General features: G+C 52.7%; 2 protein-coding genes across 3 annotated transcripts in view; one reads left to right on the forward strand and one right to left on the reverse strand.

The window, feature by feature from the left end:
* Window positions 1–24,190, forward strand: part of POLR3C (RNA polymerase III subunit C) — a 139,472-nt gene that overhangs the window by 24,491 nt on the left and 90,791 nt on the right. The gene's annotated exons all lie outside the window — the stretch shown is intronic.
* PIAS3 (protein inhibitor of activated STAT 3) overlaps window positions 6,055–24,190 on the reverse strand; it is a 56,899-nt gene continuing 38,763 nt past the window's right edge. For both annotated transcript variants that reach the window (XM_063317225.1, XM_063317224.1), the window contains exons 11-14: window positions 23,818–23,986; window positions 22,206–22,339; window positions 20,433–20,470; window positions 6,055–8,775 (exon numbers count right to left, since the gene is read on the reverse strand). In XM_063317225.1, coding sequence (XP_063173295.1) covers window positions 8,503–8,775; window positions 20,433–20,470; window positions 22,206–22,339; window positions 23,818–23,986 — 614 coding nt within the window. In that variant the 3' untranslated portion in view covers window positions 6,055–8,502. The remainder of the gene's footprint in view (window positions 8,776–20,432; window positions 20,471–22,205; window positions 22,340–23,817; window positions 23,987–24,190) is intronic.

Here is a 24,190-nt window from a genome sequence, read left to right on the forward strand (position 1 = left end):
TCGCTTCCAACTCTTCGTGACTTCATGGACCAGCCCACGCCAGAGCTTCATGTCGGTCGTCAACACCCCCAGCTCCCCCAGGGACGAGTCCGTCACCTCTAGAATATCATCCATCCACCTTGCCCTTGGTCGGCCCCTCTTCCTTTTGCCCTCCACTCTTCCCAGCATCAGCACCTTCTCCAGGGTGTCCTGTCTTCTCATTATGTGGCCAAAGTATTTCAGTTTTGCCTTTAATACCATTCCCTCAAGTGAGCAGTCTGGCTTTATTTCCTGGAGGATGGACTGGTTGGATCTTCTTGCAGTCCAAGGCACTCTCAGAATTGTCCTCCAACACCACAGTTCAAAAGCATCGATCTTCCTTCGCTCAGCCTTCCTTATGGTCCAGCTCTCGCAGCCATATGTTACTACGGGGAACACCATTGCTTTAACTATGCGGGCCTTTGTTGTCAGTGTGATGTCTCTGCTCTTAACTATTTGATCGAGATTGGTCATTGCTCTTCTCCCAAGGATTAAACGTCTTCTGATTTCCTGACTGCAGTCAGCATCTGCAGTAATCTTTGCACCTAGGAATACAAAGTCTTTCACTGCTTCTACATTTTCTCCCTCTATTTGCCAGTTATCAATCAAGCTGGTTGCCATAATCTTGGTTTTTTTGAGGTTTAGCTGCAAACCAGCTTTTGCACTTTCTTCTTTCACTTTCATCATAAGGCTTCTCAGTTCCTCTTCACTTTCAGCCATCAAAGTGGTATCACCTGCATATCTGAGATTGTTAATGTTTCTTCCAGAGATTTGAACTCCAGCCTTGGATTCCTCAAGCCCAGCTTGTCGCATGATGTGTTCTGCATACAAGTTGAATAGGTAGGGTGAGAGTAGACAGCCCTGCCGTACTCCTTTCCCAATCTTAAACCAGTCCGTTGTTCCGTGGTCTGTTCTTACTGTTGCTACTTGGTCGTTATACAGATTCTTCAGGAGGCAGACAAGATGACTTGGTATCCCCATACCACTAAGAACTTGCCACAATTTGTTACAGTCCACACAGTCAAAGGCTTTAGAATAGTCAATAAAACAGAAATAGATGTTTTTCTGAAACTCCCTGGCTTTTTCCATTATCCAGCGGATATTGGCAATTTGGTCTCTAGTTCCTCTGCCTTTTCTAAACCCAGCTTGTACATCTGGCAATTCTCGCTCCATGAACTGCTGAAGTCTACCTTGCAGGATCTTGAGCATTACCTTACTGGCATGTGAAATGAGTGCCACTGTTCGATAGTTTGAACATTCTTTAGTGTTTCCCTTTTTTGGTATGGGGATATAAGTTGATTTTTTCCAATCTGATGGCCATTCTTGTGTTTTCCAAATTTGCTGGCATATAGCATGCATTACCTTGACAGTATCATCTTGCAAGATTTTGAACAGTTCAGCTGGGATGCCGTCGTCTCCTGCTGCCTTGTTATTAGCAATGCTTCTTAAGGCCCACTCAACCTCACTCTTCAGGATGTCTGGCTCTAACTCACTGACCACACTGTCAAAGCTATCCCCGATATTGTTATCCTTCCTATACAGGTCTTCTGTATATTCTTGCCACCTTTTCTTGATCTCTTCTTCTTCTGTTAGGTCCTTGCCATCTTTGTTTTTAATCATACCCATTTTGGCCTGGAATTTACCTCCAATGTTTCTAATTTTCTGGAAGAGGTCTCTTGTCCTTCATATTCTATTGTCTTCTTCCACTTCTGTGCATTTCTTGTTTAAAAATAATTCCTTATCTCTTCTGGCTAACCTCTGGAATTTTGCATTTAATTGGGCATATCTCCCCCTATCACTGTTGCCTTTTGCTTTCCTTCTTTCTTGGGCTACTTCTAGTGTCTCAGCAGACAGCCATTTTGCCTTCTTGGTTTTCTCTTTCTTTGGGATGTATTTTGTTGCCGCCTCCTGAACAATGCTGCCAACTTCTGTCCATAGTTCTTCCGGGACCCTATCTACTAAGTCCAGTCCCTTAAATCTATCCTTCACCTCCACTGCATATTCCTTAGGAATATTAGTGAGCTCATATCTAGCTGATCTGTGGGCCTTCCCTAATCTCTTTAGTCTGATCCTAAATTGTGCAAGAAGTAGTTCGTGATCTGAACTACAGTCAGCTCCAGGCCTTGTTTTTACCGACTGTACAGATGTCCGCCACCTTTGGCTGCAAAAGATGTAATCAGTCTGATTTCGGTGTTGTCCATCTGGTGAAGTCCATGTATAGAGCTGTCTCTTAGGTTGTTGGAAGAGAGTGTTTGTGATGCAGAGTGAGTTGTCTTGGCAAAGTTCTATCATCCTATGTCCTGCTTCATTTTGTTCTCCCAGGCCATACTTACCTGTAATTCGAGGTGTCATTTGACTGCCCACCTTAGCATTCCAGTCTCCTGTGATGAAAATAACATCTCTTTTAGGCGTGTTGTCCAGTAGGTGCTGCAGATCCTCATAGAACTGCTCTACTTCAGCTTCTTCAGCATCTGTGGTTGGGGTGTTTATTTGGATCACTGTGATGTTAGATGGCTTGCCCTGAATTTGAATTGAGATCATTCTGTCGTTTTTTGGGTTGTATCCAAGCACTGCTTTAGCCACTTTACTATTAATTATGAAGGCTACTCCATTTCTTCTGTGGTCCTCTTGCCCACAGTAGTAGAACTGGTGGTCATTTGATGTGAAGTGGCCCATTCCAGTCCATTTCAGTTCACTGACGCCCAAAATGTCTATCTTTAATCTGGACATCTCCCCAATAACCACATCCAGTTTGCCCTGGCTCATAGATCTTACATTCCAGGTTCCAGTGGTGTGTTGATCCTTAGAACGTGGGATTCGCCGTTCACCACCAGCACCGTCGGCTGCTCGCCGTCCTTTCGGCTTTGAGCTAGCTGCGTCATCACGTCTGGGGCTAGTTGAGCTCATCCTCTGTTCCTCCCCAGTAGCATTTTGACCATCTTCCGACCTGGGGGTCTCATCTTCCGATGGTATACCAACATATCTCTGGTTGTACTGATCCATTTAGTTTTCACGGCAAGAATACTGGGGTGGGTTGCCATTCCCTTCGCCGGGGATCGCATTTAGTCTGAGCTCTCTGTCATGACCTTCCTGTCTTGGGTGGCCCTTCACGGTTTAGCTCATGGCATCGAGGTGCTCAAGCTCCAGCACCACCACCAGGTAACGATCCTTTGCTGAAGGTTTCATGCATAACCCTACCAAATTCACATACTGCTGTAGACCAAAATCAAAGCAATTATGTAGAGCTTAGTACAACCATTGGCCACATCCTTTCAACCCGGTAAAACACAGAACGTGCAGCAGTTCTGTGAAAGGCAACTGGAAAGATGACTGGACTTGTTGCAGCTTTGCTTTGCTGTTTTGTTGACTAAACCATAATTGTTAAAGAGTCCTTATAACACCCCCACCCCCACATACACAGCATTCAAGGGCATGAACCTGGGTCCTGAATCCCTGCTTGAAGCCTAATCTCTGAGGCCCCCACCTCCAGAGCGGCTCTGGGAGACCCTGAGAAGGTGCTTGCAGTGAAAGCCAAACGTCCTCATGCCCTTCATGCTCAGCACTGTTGCCATTAATGACATTGGACCACAGCTCTTTGCAACTTTTTTATTTTCTCGAAAAAGGTACTTTGCGTATACACCATGGCTCCATGTTGATAAAAACAAGGGATATGACAGAATAAACAAATCCAGGACAGTTGGCACAGCAAGCCAACCCTCCAAGACAGAAAATTTTTTTCGCTAAGGGGATTGGGGAAGGGATGTCTGCTTTTAAGTACCACTCAGATCAGCCTCTCCTCCACCTGCCCAGCACAGCCATTGGGATGTACAAAATGTGCCTTGGTCCCTGCCGCTTCCTGCCCTCCTTGCCTAGGCTTTCCCTGGGGGATGACATGTCAGGGCATCAGCTGATGGCAAAACAAGCTGCCACCCGTTTCACCCAACACCAAGTTGAGATGCCTCCAAACTATCTGGAATGCTTTGACGATGCCCACAAGGAACACGACAGCCTAAAGATTACAGGGTGGTTGGGCATCTGGGACTGGAGAAAGGGAAAATGTTCCCCGATGTCCCTTCTGAGCCCTTGCCTGGCTTCCAAGGCTGCCCAAATATTAAGCTCAGGTTTCAATCCTACCCCCAAAGGACTAGAAATGTGAATTTTGACTCAGGATGTCCATTTGCTCACTTTCCCACTGCTCACTTTCCCACTTTCCCCAGCCTCTTCTGAAAACAGTGAGGGGCCCTGCCTTTTAAAAATAAACCATCACCAGCTTCAAGAAACAAAACAGCCACATGAGTTGTTCCAACTGGGGATAAAAATATCCATGTGTAACTTCCAATCTACTAGCAATACTAAAATAACCAATTAAGTGAAAAGCATGCAGAGGAAATACATGGAAATGTAATCTCTCCAGCTAGGCAGAATGGGGTCACTTGGGGGTTAAGCCAAGTGGACCCCACCTTTCCTCCTTGGTCTTCAGCAGAAAAGCAGTGGGGGGTGCTTCCTGTTCCCAGGGCCCTCCAGCTGGGTGACAGCTCAAAGGCTTCCAGAAAAAGCAACTGTCAAGAGGCAGACTACAAGACTGCTTAATTTCAAATTTTGCTTTTTAAAATCGACAGCGGACGTTTCACAGTAGCCCAATCTTAGTATTGGAGGGAGGCTGATGAGTTTTTCAGACACATCTTTTTTCATGCTTACCTGCAGGTAAGTAGCCTCAAGGAACACTGAGAAAGTAGGAAGACAACGCCCTACTTGACCTGGCTCAGGGGCCCACTACATCAAACAAGCATCTTGGTGTTGGGTGGGCCAGGCCAACCTGTCCATCTAGTTCCACCTTCAGAGGCATGGACTTCAACCCCCAGAATCCTCAGCAATGGCCATGTTGGCACAGGAGGCCATACACCAGGAAGTTGCCATGGTTGGGAAACAGTGCCACAAGTTTGGTGGGTGGCTGCCAGAACCACTCCAGAAATTACCACCAAACTCTAATATGAAGTGAAAGGAGAAATCATCTTGACTGGAGGTGCTGAAACTGTTCTGACCTTGGGAAGGTCATCCTGAGCTTGAACATCCCATGTACCGTAGATCCAGAAATGATCCCACCTCAAAACAGGTTAAGGTGTCCCGAGTTGAAACAGTGCGTGTGACCAACTTCACATTACTTTAATTAAATTTAAGCGTAATGATGAGTTTTCATCCTGCTCCCGTCCCTACTTGTGGCAGCATGGCCCTCAAGACATGTGGCCCTTGACTCGAGAAACCCCATGCCTACCCTCTGGGCTGGCTCTCTTAATTGCAGGGGCAACTGGTCACTCTTCTGACTTCACCTCATCTAATTATTCCTCCTCTTACACTGGTGGCCTCCAGAAGGGCTGGGAACACGATTCACAGATTCCCAAGCCCCTTCTGGCCACACTAAGCGGGGGGATCCCGACTCTTTTGGCGGGTACCAGACTGGGGATTCTCCTCAGCCAGAGACGGACCTTAGAGACTCCGGTCTGTAAAGCTCAAACTATCAAACTGTCTTCCCATTGCTGGGACCAGAAGCCACCCCTGATTGGGGGAGGGGGGTGCAACTATTTTGGAGGGCACTTGTCTCCCAGGAACTTTCTGGGTGTCCTAAAAACACATTCCCTTTTCTTTATTAAAACAGAATAACTTGAAAGAAGTCAGGAAATGAAGAAGTGTGGATGGCAAGCAGCATTAAAATTAACCCATCGCCCTCTTAAGATAGGAATCCTGTCGGAGGCTTTGGGAACCAGGCATTAAAGCAACACAGGAAGCAAACACCCTGAAGCTTTGTAAAGTCACGTCCTGCTTCAGAAAGGACTCGGCTCCTGCTGATTCCACTTAGGAAAGGGCCGACTGCGCCACCGCGTCTCCGGCTGCAGGCAGGGCCTTCCGGTGGACACTCAACCACCCTGGCTGGCTGAGGGGCTGGAAGAGCAGGCTGAGGCATGAGACCCATAAAGCCCCTGCTTTGAACTGAAAAACACACACAACCCAAAACACATACATAAATATATAAATAAGCTGTGCAATGGACGATGCACTGCCCTCTGCTCACTCACGTGTGTGCAAAGGATGATGCAACCTTCATTTAGTCCTCAGAAAAGGAAAAAAAATACAGAGAAAGATCTTTGGAGTTGCGTTATGTACAAAAACTGAAAATATAGATTATAATATATATATATAGATTGATTGATTGATAGATCTTTTGTTCTCTGTACAGGATTGATAGGAAATATTTTAAGAGGGGTGGAAATTCTAGAACTAAAGTGTAAAAAAATACATCGTAACAGCAAGTCTACAGACCGGGCAGTCACTGGTAACAACCATTAATAGCAACCAAATTGTGGGATTTTTCAGGGTCTACTAGTAGGCAGATCCCTTGGCACCTGAGCCCAACCCAGGTGTGTGGAAAGCAGGCTTCAAAGACGACACCACCCTTCAGGTCCAGTCCGGGGGGGGGGGGAAGGCGGGCACTGCAGCACAGCCAAACCAATTGGGCAGGAAGCATGATGTGCCCCAACCGAGATCCTAAAAGTTCACCAACCTCCCAGCGCGTTCCCAGTGGCTCCCTGCGGTGGCTGGCTGGATTGTGGCCTTGGACGAGCGCAGAAGAGTTCAGAAAATCCGAACCCGGGAGTGTCTGAGAAGAGCCGTCTTCTGGCCCGGGGACTGCGTCCAGGCTTCGCAGAGGTCACCATCGGGATTCAGGCCTTAGGCCTCGCTGCTCAAAAGTCTCTGGCAAGACGTCCTTCGCGGCTCTTTCGCGCCAGGACCACGTGGCCCATTTCTTCAAACAGATTTCCAAATAGCAGCCTCGACTGGAAGGAGGCAAGGATGAGCAACTGCAGCGACCAAGAGGCAGAAGCGGGGAAGAGTTTCCGGGCTGCCTGCGTGTCTTCTCAACGAACCTACCTCCTAAGGACGCAAGAGAACCAGTCCTGCAGGGCCACCTGGGGAGTTTTCCCCAAATGTCCTTTGAAGATAATGCCATTCCTTAGCAGACACCGATGTTTCTTGCAATGCTTACATTACAAAGGCCTTCTCTGATGAACTGACACTACCCACGTATAGTGCAGCCTAAATCCTCAAAAGTTAACCCCAAGTTGTGACAGAAAGGGAATGCTTAAATATGCAGGGAGAAATTTAAGTTTTTAAATTAAAATGGTCAATGAATTCAAATTAGTTTTTGTTACGGGCATACCCACATTTTGGAACAGAGCCCCACATGTCCTCAAAGACTACCTGGATCCCAACTATCTGCAGTCTGAGCAGCACCATGATTAGACAGCCCAGGTGCCTCCTGACCTTGCTCTTCACAGGCTTTGTAAAGAAACCAGTTATTAACAAGGAGCACATGCTAAGCCATGTTTGTTGTAACCATGGTTTGTTGAACAAACTGTAGCTGCCAATTTTATACCATGCAAATCACAACAGCCAGGTTCCTGCATCACAGGATCAAAAGGCCACCCCACGGCTTAGCCCGGTATGTGAAGCCAGTCAAGGCTAAATCATAGTAAACAATATAGAATGGGAGGAATGGAAAGCAGTGAATTTTTCTGGGTAAAATTCAGAATTCCCTTATTACACCCTCAAACCTCTAAACAGACTGCTGGTATAGGGCAGGAGTAATAAAATAAGGACAGAAAATATACACTGGGGTAGGGAAAGAACTTTGGTTGGAAGGCTTCCACAGAGCTGCCACGTGCACAGAAGGGCTCATCGGGTGGTCCTTCCCCCGCAACAGAGCTATGACAATTGAAGAACTTGCAAACGCTCACGTTGGCCTCAATTGGTCTAGTGTGATATTCCTGCCCAGGATCCTTAAAAAGAATGTTTGTTTTAATACTAGGAGGAGCCAATTTCTAGTGTCGGGCAATTGTTTGATTCAAACCTCAAATGTGGAGTTAACACAGCCTTCGGATTTTGCCAGAAGGGCCCCGAGGCTGTTCCAATCCAGCAGATGCGTTCCAAGCTTGAACCAGTTCTACTATGGTCATGACAACCTGTTCTGAGTTCAAGCCGTTTTGAATTTCAAACACCGCTTGTGCTCATGCCTGACATTATCAGTTCCAGTTACACCCAATCCTGCACATCCAAACCTAGTTTTCATAGTGAGGAAAAAGTCCAGGATTCTGCAACTTGGACAGACTACAGCGTGTCAGCAACTGCCTGTCTAGTCCCTGCTGACTCAAGTATCCCATGACCAAAATATAGCTGTGATTCTTCTGGTTTAGGGACAGATCGCTCTGCAGCCACCAGGGATCAAAGGCTTGGCCTCCAGGAGAACCTCCAGCTTTAAAAACTGCCGACATCATGGTTTTTCCAGTCTCGCCACAGAAGACAGCACACACACAGTAAAAGAGCTCTGCCAGGTCTCCATCTTCTGAGATCCGTGTTTGCTGAAATTTACTTCCTTCTTTCCTCCAGAGGAACGGAGCCCCCTCGGCACACAGTTCCAAAGGGTGCCCACCTCTAGTCCAGAGAGATGATATCTGGCCGACACCCTGGCAGAACTGGGCTGCTCCCCAGGGTGCCGCTGTGGCTGTGGCTCTCCCGCAGGCTGGCTGTGGGCGAAGAGACAACGCTGTTCATGCGGCTGCCAGGGGGGGAGCCAACTCCACTGTGGGACCCCACCACGATTGGAGCCAGGGGGCTCATGAAATGCGGGGAGGGACCACGATACTGGAAAAAGTGGCTCAGGGTGTCCTGTTCATCTAGGGAGGTGATCACGGAGGGGCTGTAATGCTGCAAGAGGAAGAGAAAACCATTGTTTTTTGCTTACACCAATGCAAAATAATAGTAACAATAGTAGTAACAATACTATAAAACAGTACTCTTGCTATGCATGAGTACTTAGGCTGAAAGAGAGGCAAATTAACCATGGCCCAGCCTGGTGCCTGGGATTTCAGCTCTGGCCATGCTGGGGGATTTCTGGGGGTCCAACATTTCTGGAGAGCAAAAAGTTGAACAAGGCCCTGCTACCTGTTTCCAAGAGCACTCAACCACAAGCCTCATCTGGCAGACTAATTAGTGGCCTGCTTAATTTTAAACAAAATCAGTTATCTATTAATAGCTGAAGAGTTCTGATCTAGGGTAGCTTTTGTTTCGAAGACAAGACAAACACACGAAGGGTGTCTATCCCTTTTTCCCTCCACGCGAGAGCCAGTCTGGTGGAGTGGTTAAAAGCACCAGGCTAGAAACCAGGAGGCTGCGAGTTCTACTCTTGCCTTAGCCACAAAGCTGGCTGGGTGGCCTTGGGCCAGTCCCTCTCTCTCAGCCCTAGAAAGGAGGCAATGGCAATCCCTTCCGAAAAATGTTGCCAAGAGAACTGCAGGGACTGGTCTGGCAGTTGCCAGGTCAAGACTCACCTGAAGTCACCCCACCCCGCAAAACACCAGTGAACCGAAACCCCCGATACATCAACCCCCCAAGGAGCGCGCCGAGCCTTCTGCCCTTTCCTGCCGGTTTTCTCTCGGATGCAGAACTGCAAAGGAGCTGGCTCTGGATTGAGGAGCGGGGGGGGCAACCCTTCTCCGCCACTCAGAGGCCCCTCTGACCATCAGGGAGGGGTGCTTTACAATGGCCTGAATGCCGGCACTGCCCCCCTTCCCAAGCCAATCACAGGGCGAGCCTGTCATTGGCCTTGGTGGGCTGAGCCATCCATTCCAGCAGGTTCTGGGAAGCCAACCACCAAAAAGGTGGTTACTTGGTGGTAACCCCTCCCCCCAATAAAATAAATCAAGTATGGTATCAAAATTATGCAAAAAGAATGAACATGTACAAAAACATCCACCATCCTCAGTGACCGCCTGCCTCCTCTTGCGCTTGTTGAGGCCTAACTGCTCACAGATCTCCACGGGAGGCGATTCCAGGTCAGGGAGCAGGGACGGACAACGCCTGCTTCCGAGGCCCAGCTGGATGCCGTTCCCGCAAAGGCAGGAAGTGGAGAGAGCGGGCCCCTTTCAACCGGATCAGACAGGTAGATCAACGGGGAAGAGGGTGGCCCCCCAAAGAACCCGGCGTGGAGCCAGGCCAAGGCTTCAAGGCGACAACCAGCAGCTTGAATTGCACTCGGAAGCCACCGGCAACCCAGGCAGCTCCTGGAGCAGCGGGGTCTCCCACGCGCGCTTTCAGAGGTAACGGGGACACCCCCTCTCCAGAGGAGCATCGATTACTGCTTGGATCCACCTCCTGCCACCTCGCGAGAAGGGGCAGGAATCCAACTGAGGGGCAGCAGAAGTGACACTACAGAAGTGACCCTGTGTGCTGCCTCAGGCTTGATCCCAGATAACTACAGAGGACAAAGCCCCCGTGATCGACACCAGCACGGTCCCACTAATGTCCAGTCCTGAATCTTCACAGCAGCCCCTCAGACGTTCTTGCTGATCATCTTCTTCAGTAACGCCTGAGGCGCCTCCCCTGCCGCTTCATCCCCCCCCCCCAAGCGATTCAGCGAGCCAACGAGCTGCAGGGGGTCTGTGAGGGGGGAGAGGCTGCGCTGGCACCGTCCAGTCAAGGGCCGCAGCCACTTTCCTATCCCACTGAGCGACCAGGGTCTTCTCTAAATTGCCCACCAGATCCTCAGCAAACCCCCAAAGCACCCACTGGGTCCATTACACATGCGGGGCAGATTTGATCTACTGCTATGGAGAGGGAGGTCCACACCACACAACTCTGTAGCAATCAGAGTGATCTGTCCTTGAAAAGGGACTCAGCTCAATGCGCCCCCTGTAAACTTCCAGCTCTGCCATGATGCATCTGCCCAAGGCAAAAATGTCATGAGTGCCGTTGAGCTGAAGTCATCAAGCGCAATGGCACACATGACAATAGCAAGGCTCAAGATAAGTAGCCATCAACTCACAACGACTAATGGCCAACAAACAATAACTAAACGGATCACGGAGCACACCCAAGCCATCAGCGCCAATACAACGGAGATCGCCCAGCTGACAGCAATCACCGGATGAATAGAAAACCCGATGATGGGCGATCCCGGAACGCCAGCGGGGCCTCACAACCCCTCACCCACCAGCAGGGCAACGTATTGGACAAAGGGGGGTGACGTGACCGCGAGTGAGGGGGCGCTGACCAGCGCGGAGTATTTAAACCGGCGCGCTCCTGTCACTCTCAGCTTTTTTCTTCCGACGCTGTAACTGCGCTGTGAATAAATCAGAGCCTGATCCATCGAACCAGTGTCTGAGCCTTATTCAGAGGCAGGCAGCGCATGACATAAAGCTGAGAGTCATAAACTCAGCCTCGCCGAGCCCCACCGGACGACAACGAGCCGCGGGAGGAATAGACGGCGAGAAGACCAGCAAGATGAAGCCGGAGCGACGCGGGCAAGGAGGGCGAGCCGCACGGCAAGAGACAGAGGAGGACCGACCAAGGCCAGAGGCACCGCGGACTCCCGGAGCCATGGACGCCCACCCCACCCGACCCGAGCCTCAGCTCCAACCCCAAGGGGAGATGGCGACGGAGGCAACCCGACCGCAGGAGGGAGCAACATGCCTTCCGAAACCAGCGGAGGACCCCGCGCCCCACATCGCACCCCAGCAACGGGCGTGGAGCGACAGCCCAACGGCGGTCAACACGGAGGACGATGGAGACACCCAGCAGACGACGGAGGAAGCGGACCAGCGGCAGAGGGAGGATGAACCCCGCCGGCAACCCACCCCCGCCGGCGCACCGACGGAGCCGGCCCCAGCGGCGGCGCGGGCCGTGGACGAGGAGGCACGAGCTGAACTCGCGGCCATGCGGGCCCAACTGACGGAACTCCGGACCATGCTCCAGTCGCTTATGCCCCCCGCGCCACCCAACGACGTCCCCGCACAGGCCCACACCCCGAGCGAAGCACCGAACCCCCACGGGCCAGCGGAGGGTCAGCAGACGGCCCAGGCGGACGACACCACAGGCCGGGAAGCGAGAGGCAGGGCCGCGCAAAACGCCCGGGCCCCAAAGGACTTCCCCATCTTCTTCGATGGGAACCCCACGAAACTCTCGTTCTTCGTAACGAACGCCAGGGAGTTCATGGGGAGGCACGGACACTCCTACGACTCCGAAGCCGACAAGATCGCCGCCGTGGCGATCAAACTACAAGACAGGGCGGCGGACTGGTACGTCCAACTGTACGAGTCCAGCTCCCCCGCCCTCGCCACCTTCCCTGCCTTCATCAACGAGATGAAAAACTACTTCGAAGACCCCCTAGCCAAAGTAAGGGCGAAAAGCGCACTCCAAAGACTTAAACAGGGCACACGCACGGTCCCAGACTACGCCCTGGAGTTCAAAGCCCTCGCGGGGAAGGTCAGCGACTGGTCCGAGACCACCCTGCTGGAAATGTTCAAAAGGGGGCTCAATCGCGACGTTCTCCAATGGGCCCTCTACCGCGACGACCCAGAAACGCTACACGGGTGGATCCACCTCGCGGGGAAAGCCGAACACGCGCACCGCACCTTCCTCATGACAACCACGGAAGACACAAACTATGCCGGCAAAAAGGTACCCGCACCACACGTGGGGATGGCAGGCCCCATATACCCAAAAAAGAAATTCAATCGGGAGCCCTGCGGGAAGTGTGGCAAACTAGGGCACAAGACGGTGGATTGCTTCGCCAACCGACCGCCGACCAGTGCGCCTAAACCCACCCCGAAAATTAGCCCCAAACCACCCAACCTGGGGCCGCCCCCTCACCGCCGAATGACCGTGGCCACAGCGACACCAGAGGAAGGCTGGGACGCCTACTGGGGGGAAGAGGATAACGTAGACCCCGACCAGCCGGCGGGAAAAGCTCCCCGCCTGCCCTGAAACGCGTTGCGAGGCAGGCGGTGGGACAGCAGCGCGGACCACCTCGACGGAACGGCGAAAGCCCCGTAATAATGGCGGCAATCAAACTCTCTGGCGGCAACGGAGCCACCACGGCCGCGGCACTAGTGGACTCAGGGTGCTCAAAAAACCTCATCCACCCCGACCTAGTCGCCAAACTCGACCTCCGCTGCTTCCCCCTCCCCACGCCGTTGGCATTCCACCAGCTGGACGGCTCTACAGCGGGAGGGAAACCAGCCACGCTGCAAACCGAGCCGGTCACCCTGCAAATGGGCACTCACACCGAACGCACATCGTTCGTCGTCACTCACATCGGACGGCCCATTGCAGTCCTGGGGATGCCATGGCTCGCGACAAACAACCCGCGCATCAACTGGGAGACCCGCACCTTCACATTCGGCGACGGCGAGTATCGGGCACCAGTTCCAGTGGGCAGAACCAACCCCACTGTAGGACGAGCGGAGGCGACTACACAGGACAACGCCGCTACCACAGCAGACCTACCGGAACAATACGCCGACTTCTCCGAGGTCTTCGGAGAGGCAGAAGCTGACCAACTACCCCCCCACCGCAAGACGGATTGCCGGATCGACCTACTGCCCGACGTCCCCTTACCTAAACCAAAGATCTACTCGATGACCCCGAAGGAGATGGCAACCCTCCGGGAGTTCATCGATAAAAACCTAGACAGGGGATTCATAGAGCCAGCATGCTCACCGGTCGGAGCACCGTCTTATTCCGGGAGAAGAAAGACGGCACCCTACGGCTCTGCACCGACTACCGGGGCCTAAACGCGGCTTCCCTGTCCAACAAATACCCCTTACCCCTGGTGAAGGACATGCTCGCCCACCTGTCCACGGGCAAAGTCTTTTCCAAACTGGACCTTCGCGAGGCGTACTATCGCATCCGAATCAGGGAGGGGGATGAATGGAAGACTGCGTTCAACTGCCCCCTAGGCGCCTTCCAGTACAAAGTGCTGCCCTTCGGACTCGCGGGGGCCCCTGGGGTGTTCATGCAGCTCATTAATGAGGTACTGCATGAACATCTGTTCAAAGGGGTCCTGGTCTACATCGACGACGTCCTTATTTACACAAAAACGCACGAGGAACATGTGACCCTAGTCAGGCAAGTCCTCGACAAGCTCAGAAGGGCGCAGCTCTATGCCAAGCCTACAAAGTGCGAGTTTCACAAAGCGCGCCTAGACTACCTGGGGTACCGAATCTCCGGGGATGGCATAGAAATGGACCCCGCAAAAGTCGAGGCGGTGCTAAACTGGGAGCGCCCCCGCAACAGACGCCAACTCCAGAGCTTCCTCGGATTCGCGAATTTTTACAGGTCATTCGCCCGGGGGTTCGCAGAGATAGCCCTCCCCCTAACGGACCTCCTCAAAACCAAAGGGGTGGGGGATACCCGACGCGCCAAGAACCCGGGCACAGTGTTGAATTGGACTCCCGCGTGCCAGACCGCATTCAACAAGCTGAAAGCGCTGTTCACCACGGAGCCAATCCTCGCGCACCCGGACCCAGAACGACCGTTCGTGGTCCAAGCCGACGCCTCAGACTTCTCCCTGGGGGCCATCCTGCTCCAAAAGGACCCCACGGGACTCCTGAAACCATGCGCCTACCTGTCAAGGAAGTTCTCCGAGACAGAAAGGCGATGGCACGTCTGGGAGAAAGAAGCCTTCGCGGTAAAATCGGCGCTAGAGACATGGCGACACCTACTCGAGGGAGCCACCCAACCATTCGAGGTCTGGACCGACCACCGGAACCTCGAGGCCCTACGAACGCCCAGACGCCTTAGCCCAAAACAGGTCCGATGGGCCCAATTCTTCAGCCGCTTTAATTTCCAGCTGAAGTTCATGCCGGGCAAAAAGAACTTCCTGGCCGACGCCCTCTCCCGACTGCCCCAAGACGAAGAGCCCGCCCCAGACACCATTGGGACGGTCCTATCCGCCTCGCAACTGGGGATGGCCGTGACCACCCGAAGCGGCGCGCGGAGGCAGCTCGACTCTACGGCGCAGCCGACGGCGGGACAACCTGCGACCGGAAGAAGCCAACCGCAACTACCAGGGGGAATGCGCACGGACCTCGCTGCCGCCCTCAAAACCGACCCCTGGTTCCTGGCAAACCCCGACAAGGTAACGATGGCACAAGACCTGGCATGGGGGGAAGGCAGAATCTATGTCCTGGACTCGCAACGCCAGGCGATCTTGCATAGGTCACACGACGCCAAACAAGCGGGACACTTTGGGTTCCTCAAGACCCTACACCTAACACGGCGTCAATTCTGGTGGCCCGCGCTCAGGCGAGACGTAAAAGCATACGTAGCGTCCTGCCCAACGTGCGCTAGGGCCAAACGGGCACCAGGCAAACCCGCGGGGCTATTACAACGGGTGGCAGAACCCTCCTGCCCATGGGAGGAAATCTCTATGGATTTTATAGTGGACCTCCCACCCAGTCAGAAGAAAACGGCCATTTGGGTGGTGAAGGACTACTTCTCAAAGCAGGCCCACTTCATCCCCTGCACGTCGGTCCCATCCGCACAACAGCTAGCCAAACTCTTCCTCATCCACGTGTACAGGCTACACGGATGTCCCGCACGTGTGGTGACCGACAGGGGCACACAGTTCACCTCCAAATTCTGGCGGGCCTTCCTAAAGCTGACGGGGACCCAACAGGCCCTATCTACGGCCTGGCACCCCCAGACGGACGGAGCCACAGAGGTTCTTAATGCCACCTTAGAGCAATTCATACGCTCATATACTATCACCAAGACGACTGGGCTGAACTGCTCCCGTTCGCCGAAGTCGCATACAACAACGCCGTCCACACGAGCACGGGGAAAACTCCGTTCGAAGTAGTCTCGGGGCGCGACTTCGTCCCCATACCGGAGCTACCTCAACCCCCGGAACCCCAGATGGACGCTAGCGACTGGGGACGGAAGATCGCGGAATCATGGCCAATAATCACGGCGGCGCTGAAGGATGCACAGGCAGCCTACAAAGAGCAGGCCGACAAGCACCGGCGCCAACAACCGACGTTCCAAGCAGGGGATATGGCCTACCTATCCACCAAGTTCCTAAAGTCAACCCAACCCTCGAAAAAACTGGGGCCTAAGTACATCGGGCCGTTCCGAGTCACCCAAATAGTGAACCCGGTAGCAATACGCTTGGACCTGCCACACAACCTACAGAGACTCCACCCGGTGTTCCACACCAGCCTCCTGAAACCGGCAACCACCTCTCGATGGCACCCAAGCACACCACAGCCCTCACCGGTGATGATCGACGGGCAACACCACTTCGAGATAAGGGACATACTCGACTCCCGCAAGCAACGAGGAACTCTACACTATCTGGTCAGGTGGAAACACTTCCCCCACCCGGAATGGGTGGCGGCGCACAACGTTAACGCGCCTGACCTGACCAGAGCATTTCACCGGGCATACCCCGACAAGCCACAACCAAGGTCAGCAAGCCGTCCCCTGCAAACCCCCCCCCGCAGGCCCCCCCCGCCTCCCGTGCCCCAAGGGAAAGGGCCCCCCCAAGCCCGCGACTTGGGTGGACCTCCCCCCCCGGGACTCACTCCCCCCGCCCCGGGCCCACGAGGCGGTGACAAGCGTTCGCCAGCACCCTCCCCCCGCCCCCGGGCCGCGGGGGAGTGGCAAGCAAGTCAACAGGGCAACCTGGGGGCAACGCCCAGGAGCTATAACAAAGGTGACGCACTTTAAATAAAAAAAAAAAGAAGGGCCCTACCTGGAGCTGATAAGCACCCGACCAGCCACGCCTCTCTCCTCGCCGAACTGAGCCAAACAAACAGGGTGTGGCTGGAGCATGCGCACGCCAGGACGTGACCCGGGCATGCGCACTATGGACACACCCTGGGAAGGCACGTGGTAGAGGGAGGAGCAAAGGGAGGGGCGACAACTACTCCGGCGGGAATTTCGAAGAAAAAAAAAAAAAAAAAGTGCCGTTTGACAGCTCCACCGAAAAAAAAAACAAACCCAGAAAACCGGGGGGGAGCACTATTCGGACAGGGGGCAGTATGTCATGAGTGCCGTTGAGCTGAAGTCATCAAGCGCAATGGCACACATGACAATAGCAAGGAAACAGGAGAAGGGGCTCAAGATAAGTAGCCATCAACTCACAACGACTAACGGCCAACAAACAATAACTAAACGGATCACAGAGCACACCCAAGCCATCAGCGCCAATACAACGGAGATCGCCCAGCTGACAGCAATCACCGGATGAATAGAAAACCCGATGATGGGCGATCCCGGAACGCCAGCGGGGCCTCACAACCCCTCACCCACCGGCAGGGCAACGTATTGGACAAAGGGGGGTGACGTGACCGCGAGTGAGGGGGCGCTGACCGGCGCGGGGTATTTAAACCCCGCACCGGCGCGCTCCTGTCACTCTCAGCTTTTTTCTTCCGACGCTGTAACTGCGCTGTGAATAAATCAGAGCCTGATCCATCGAACCAGTGTCTGAGCCTTATTCAGAGGCAGGCAGTGCATGACAAAAAACCAGATCTAAAGTGCAACCTCTCCTGAAGATCAGGCCCTCAATTACTTGAGTCAGGTCTATGGTTGTCACGGCAGCTGTGAACTCCTGGACTACTCCAGACCCCTCCCCAAGGAAGGCAAGTTGAACTCCCCCAACACCACCGATGGAGGGAACTCCACCGCCACCCCAGGGATCCGGCTGAGCAGCCCCGGCAGGGATGCAGCTGTGCAGAAACAAGGCCTCACATCTGGTTTCCTGCAGAGGAGCCCCTCTTGATGCCAGCAGAGTCTCCTGGATAACAGCAGCTCCTACCCTCCCTTCCCCTGGGACGGCAGCAGGCGCCGAACTCAAAACCCAGGTGGGCAGGTCTCCGGAAGAAGAACTACACACTCTTCCCCCACCCAGGCTCTAGTAATACCAGCTAGGTCTGCTGTCTCACCCACAATTAAATCATGGATGAAAATGGTTTTGCTACAGCATTCAATAGCAGCAGCTGCAACCTCAGGACTCCACAGATCTGCAGCCCGGCTCTTGGCATGAGGACCGGAGCGGGAAGGGGAGTCCGATCAGATACACCGAGCCCTCCTTCCTTGCTCTCAGCTTCCTACTGTACCTGCCATTGCCCGTCACGACCAGTAAAGCTCGTTACCCTCGAGGACCAAATGACAATCAGATCATCAGCCCAGGTGACTTTCGAGCTTTGGAAAAGCTCCTCAGATGTCCCACTAACTCACTTCCACCCACTCTGCTCACCTACCCATCTACCCATCACCCCACTCTCACTGGAGACAGGCAGCCACAAACATCACCACGAGATGGTCCTCCAGCCAACACGCCCCCTGAAACGCCAGCCCTGAAGACGGGCCGCTGCAAAACCACTCCCAGAGCAGCCTCGCTATCACTGGGTGTTCCTAGCGCACAGCCAACCAGAGAGTCTGCCCCCTAGAGCACGTCCTGAGCTGGCAGCCCCAGATCTGGGCTTCCTCCTATCAACCCAAGACCTCTGCCAGGGGGCCGACCTGCTTCGGTGCCAGCCACCTGCAGCAGCATGATGAGACAGGGATCAGGCAGACGAACAGGACGGGCAGACAGACGGACAAAATGGCGTCTCCAAGTCTGAAGCCCTCCGGACCAGCCAGCCCTCCAGCGCTTGGGGAAAGTGTGGTCCGGTCAGTGTCTAAACTCACACTGTGACCTGTGTAGTTCTCCAAGAGGACAGTCCACCAATGGCCTCCTCTGCCTCAGTTTGTCATCATCAGCGTCCTCTAGCATTGGCTGCAGGTTCCGTTTAACTGCAGGATTCTCTCAGGTCAATGGCGTTTCTTACTTTCTCCTTTTATTCTTGCTCCTTTTCCTTTAATTGAAGTTTCTTTGGCTGTTTCCTTCTGTTCTTATTCACCCAATGACGGATGCATGTGAGGTGTGCTGAGAGGATAAAACGTCCAGAGGTATCAAGGAACAGCCTACCGAAGCAGCCACTTGTGAATAACCTCGTAAAAGAGGATGGGCTGAGAGGGTGGCCGGCTCACCAGGTGAGTTTCCAACTTGAGGGTGGATTTGAATCTGACTGTCCCCAGTCCTGGTCCAACTCCTCCACCCTCCGGCCACACTGGTGGGAGAATCCCACACGTTTCTTCATTCTGTGCACCCCACACAAAAGGAGAACCACAGCAGTTTACCAAGCTCTGGGCGGGCCGTCTTCCCAGCCAAGATCTCCAAATACATGGCAAGGTGCTGCAGCTTTTAGACAGCCTTGCAGATGTGTGGGCTTTGATTCCCAGAATCCTTAGCTGAAGTCTGGAAGGTTTAGGAATTCTGGGAGTTGACGGCCACAGATCTGAAGACATCCAGGTTCAGGAAGACTTTTGGCAAACGGGAACTTTATCCCCCACCCCCAAAGCCCTTTAAATGCAGCTGGCAGATGTTACTCAGGACCACCAAGAGACTTCCAGCACCTGGGAGCATATGAACTTTATCTGAGGTGAAGCCATGCAGGACACCCCATTTTTGAACGGCATCAGCTTCTCCCAGAGCATAACACACTTTTTCTGAAGGCGAGAAGCAATACAAGGAAAAGGGAGCAAAATGAAAGCCTAGCAGAGAAAGAGATGCTGCCCTCACCCACTAACAGCTGTCTTTGTCCTGCTCAGCTCTTGGGAACAATTTCACAACAAGTGCCATAACCTTGAAAACCTCTCTCTCCCGCTCTGGCAAACCTGGGCAGCACAATTCCCTTCTTCAGTTCAATACAATCCCTTTGTGAAGAAAAACTAATTTGGAAAAGAACGAGTCACGAGAGGAACCTCTCCCATTCAACCCCAAGGAGACCACAGCCAAGGCTACAGCCAAGACGGGCATCTACACGGAGGGCTAGCAATGGGCTGGCTCATTGCCCCAAAGCTTTCTTCAGTCATAGTTCCTTCCCACCCCACCCCCACTTCGAGTCAGTATTGACTCCTGGCAATTGCCTGGACTGGTCCCTGCAGTTTTCTTGGCAAGATTTCAGAAGGGGTTTGCCATTGCATCCTTTCTCAGGCTGAGAGAGAGTGACTGGCCCAAAGTCACCCAGCAGCTTTCATGCCTAAGGCGGGACTCAAACTCCAGTCTCTAGCCTGGTATCTTAACCAGGACACCAAACTGGCTCTCACTGTTTTTTCTAGGTATTTTAAAACAGACTACATATTGGCTGCTTTTGCTCTAAGTTGGTTGGTAGGTAGCACTGAGCATCATCTGACCTAACACTGTGCCCAAAGATGGAAGAGCAAGGGTTTGATCTGCATTTCGGTTGCTCCCTATGGTGCAATGAAACATCCTATTCCACCTGGAGCATGGGACAAAATTCCTGAGTGCAGAGTGTTTTTCTTTGAGCTGAGAACACTTGCAGCAGCTGTTTTGAATTCTGGATCTTGCAAGTTTGAAATAGCTTGAAGGCCTACAAAAGTAAGCTTGCTGGGTTATCAAAGCAACTAAAGACATGTGAGAGTCTTTGCAATCCCATTTTAGTGGCTACTTTATGGATCTGATGAAAGATTGGATGGGCGGGGGAGAGATGGAAGAGAAGAAAGAGAAAACATACCTGATTTTCACTTTGAAGGAAGGAAAACAAATCCAGGCCTAGAAAAATGAAAAGGGGGAAAGCAACCTTAATGGTAAAATGAACATACTGGAGGAAAGGAAAATGTTCTGTGTTCACACGAGCAGCTGAAGCAAGTCTGTTAAAGACCAAGAAGCCACAATACGGCTAAGACTGGTGGGCTTTAACCTTGGTTCCTTTTCTTCTTGTTCAGCATGTTGTACAAGCCCAGCCTGTCTGGTTAGTGCCGGATGCCATGAATTGTGTGAACCCAGAAAATAAGTCACCACATTCCCAGTGTGTGGGGAAGGAGGGTTAATCTCATCTCAGAAAGGTTTTTTTGTCCGAGACCCAGGTCATCTTTGGGGAGGGTGAACCAATTAATACGGTTTCACTATTTCTCTCATGTAAAAGGGAGACTTTTTGTCCAGAAAAATCCCCTCCACAACATGGGTGCATTCTAGACTCTCTAATCCTGAGCAAACCTCAGGACACGACAGCACAGCCCCTCCAAGCTCCTATTCTGGAGGCTGCTCTGCCATTGTGGCTGCCCTTCTTTTAGCATAAATTGGTCCCCTGCCACTGTGAGCAGCAAGCCTCAGTTCTCTTTCTCTGCAGTGCTCTTCCTCCCTGGCAGGTATGCCCTGCACCAGCCTCCCCCTGCCACCCCACCACACAAACTGCAGTCCAGTTCCCCAGGGCCCTGGCAGGCACGGGGAAGCACCTGAGGGGAGCTGACATCTGGCTGGGTGGAGGGAAAGCAGCTCAAGGCTGGATTTGGTAAACCAGTCGTGTTTCTTCTGCAACTCACCTGGCATATCCACCACTTCCCGTCCTTTGTGGACGTGCCTGGCACAGCCATGTGGATTTGCCAGCATGCAGCCACTCAGTGGCCTGAGAATTTTTTACAGCTGATTGCAAAAGTGGTGCCTTTTTAAGGCATGGCGCTTGAGTGGACTTTTGAGAAAAAAGTTCCCTCTTTTGTGCTGAGCTATGATATTCTTTAAACATGTCATAAAAAAGGGAGAGGTTTACACATTGTGACCCCCATGGTCTACCTTAACCATGGTTTACCAAGTAAACCGAGCAATCTGGTTCACAAACAAGAAATCATGGTTTACAAACCACAGTGGCAGAGTTCACACATCATGAAAGCGCAAAGAAGCCAACCACTTAGTGCTTAGCACCGTGTGTGAAGCTGGTGAAAAATGCCACCACAGCCCTTTCCCTGCATTTTTCTTTGCTCCTCTTCCCTGCTCCGCCTCCCCACAGGCAGGAATGGAGCAGAGAGGAACAAGGCAAAGCCAGGGCCATTTGTTAGGGCCGAGCCTTATCCCGTCCATGGCAGCGGGGCTCACCCAGGGCCACCACGTCTCTCGTCAGATGTGCTCGTCGACATGAGTTGGGGGCTTTGCAAAGATGGCGGGACAAATTCTCAAAGGGTCGCAGGCCCAGCCACAGCTGCTCTTCCTGCCTGCTGCAGATTTGCCTCTAGAATCTGAGGAATACAGCTGGGGGGAGAGATGACTCCCTGCGCATGCTCTTGGGATTTCCAGACACCTTTGGGTAGCCCTGTGGGGTACGGAAGGCAGCACTGAACAGGCCCCTGGCCTGACCCAGCCATGAGCACCTCTGCAGGCCTTGCGCCACCCTTGGCATCAGCAACCCTCCAACAATGTTCTTGCACTTCCAAAGGGAATGAAAAAAGGCCTCCAGTCCCCCGGTTAGGGAAGAGAGCCCGGGGAGAAAGGATCTGAGCCACCTGGTCCAAATTACCTTGGATGTCTGAAGGGACTGGATAAGAAGGGTGGTAGTCGGACAGAGGGAGGCTGGAGAGGAAGTCGCTGCCCACCGCAGCCATTGGAGGACTCCGCAGCACTGAGGAGGGCTGGTGATCCGTGTTTAAAATCCTGAAAAGGAATGCCAAGGTTATTGGAGATGGAATGGGCCGCTGGTTTGGGGGAGAAAAGGAAAATTTGCAGCAGCCTCTGGGGACCAAGGCCCACATCTAATTATTCTGGGGATTGAGGGTCACAAGATTGTGGGAGGAGCTGGGAGGTCCCACCGTTTTTATTTTGTTTTACTGTAATATTGTTATTTGGTGTTCTGGCAGTTTTCAGCAATTGTGGTCAGATAATATTCCAAAGGCCTCCAAAAAGGAGGTCAGTTGTGCCACACAGCTGCAGGTTACACACCCAGGGTTTAAAAATTAACCTATTTTATATTAAGTTTTTATGGATCAAAGCCACTTCATATGTAGTGATGGGAAAAAGGGAAGAAGGGGCAGTGAAAGTTGGCAAGATTGCTTTGAGGATCAGAAGACCCAGGCTCTGTTCAGGCAAGTTGGGAGGCAATTTATCAGCAAGTCTTCCAAAATGAATACATTGACTTGATGAATTGACCCAGGAGCGTTCAGTTTAGCCCCTGAAAAGAAAGTGAGGAGGTGTTATGGGCACCCCTAACCTTTTACACCTTCCTGGTCCTCCAAGGAAAAGAGCCAGAGAGAAAGAGAAGCTAAAAAAGGTGAGCCTCTCTATGGCAGAACTCGCAGCCAAAGCCTCCTGGCACAAAATGCTTCTCCCAAACATAAACTACCTGCAATGTTTACTGCTGCCGGCCAGGCCGGGCCCCTGGAGAAGGGACCGGTGAGGAGAGAAAGCCCTGCCACGCTCTTCCAATCCTGGGGCTCGTGGGACGCTATGCTCTTCCCAGAGAAGGTGGGAGAAGACACCCGATTCCCCAAGGAGGGGTTTCTGCCCCATGCACATGCGATGCCAGAAGCACCAGCCAGGGACCGGTGTGGGTGGCTGGCTGAGTGGGCTAAGTGCCCTGCAGAACAGGGTCACAGAAATGAAGCACAGTCGTTCAAGCCAGGGGTGGGCAATTCCTACAGGGTCGGGGCTGCTACAGTTGAGCCTCTTGACCTGCTGAAGTCGGACCTTGCTGTGAAAACTGGGCCAAAATGGTCTTGTCCTCCTCGAGCTTTAGTGGCAAGTCAAGGGTGCAGATAACCTCCTAGAGGTCCCCCACTCTCCTTCCCAGCCATATTTTTGAAAAACAGCAGTGCCAAATTTGGCCACTTCAGTACGACCACCCTGCCAATGTGAAGTCCCCATCAGTGCTATGCAGCAAAATCAACGCCACCAACAAAACATCACAGCCACCAAGAGGAGTGGGGACAGAGATAAAGGCTGCCTTGGAAATGGCCAAACGTGAACGGTCCCATCACCCATGTGAAAAGGCTTGCGAGACACTTGTGATTCTAAAGCTCCAAGAAGCCTTGGTCCCCGCGCAAGCCGAGAGCCTTCCCAGGATGAAGTCTGGCCCAGAGAAAGCAGCCAAGCCAGGAGGGGAACCACCCCCCACCCCCCAGGCAAAATGCCCCTACCCCTTAGGTCCTGCTGCCGGCGGGACAGCTGCAATGGCCACGGGACACACTTTCTTGCTGGGGGGCTCCTCGTCATCCGAAGAGCTGTCCAAGGTCAGGTCAATCACCTCCACTTTCTTCTTGTTTTCAGACAGCTGCTTTCCTTCCGAGCCCACCGTGTACAGGGAGGCTGTAACGCAACAACAACGCCCAGAAACCGCCTCCAGACAGCTGGCTTTGTACGTGGCACGATCACCGGGTCCCCCCACAACGCTAAGTCGTAAGCCACTCAGAAACCACAGGGGCACAGCACACAAACCTCAACTCAAACCACCCACGTTAAAGCTTAGATTTATTACCATGATTAAAACAAACCACAGCACAGTGCAACGTA

This window comes from Candoia aspera, chromosome 17 (assembly GCF_035149785.1).
Source record: "Candoia aspera isolate rCanAsp1 chromosome 17, rCanAsp1.hap2, whole genome shotgun sequence".
Classification (NCBI taxonomy): Eukaryota; Metazoa; Chordata; class Lepidosauria; order Squamata; family Boidae; genus Candoia; species Candoia aspera.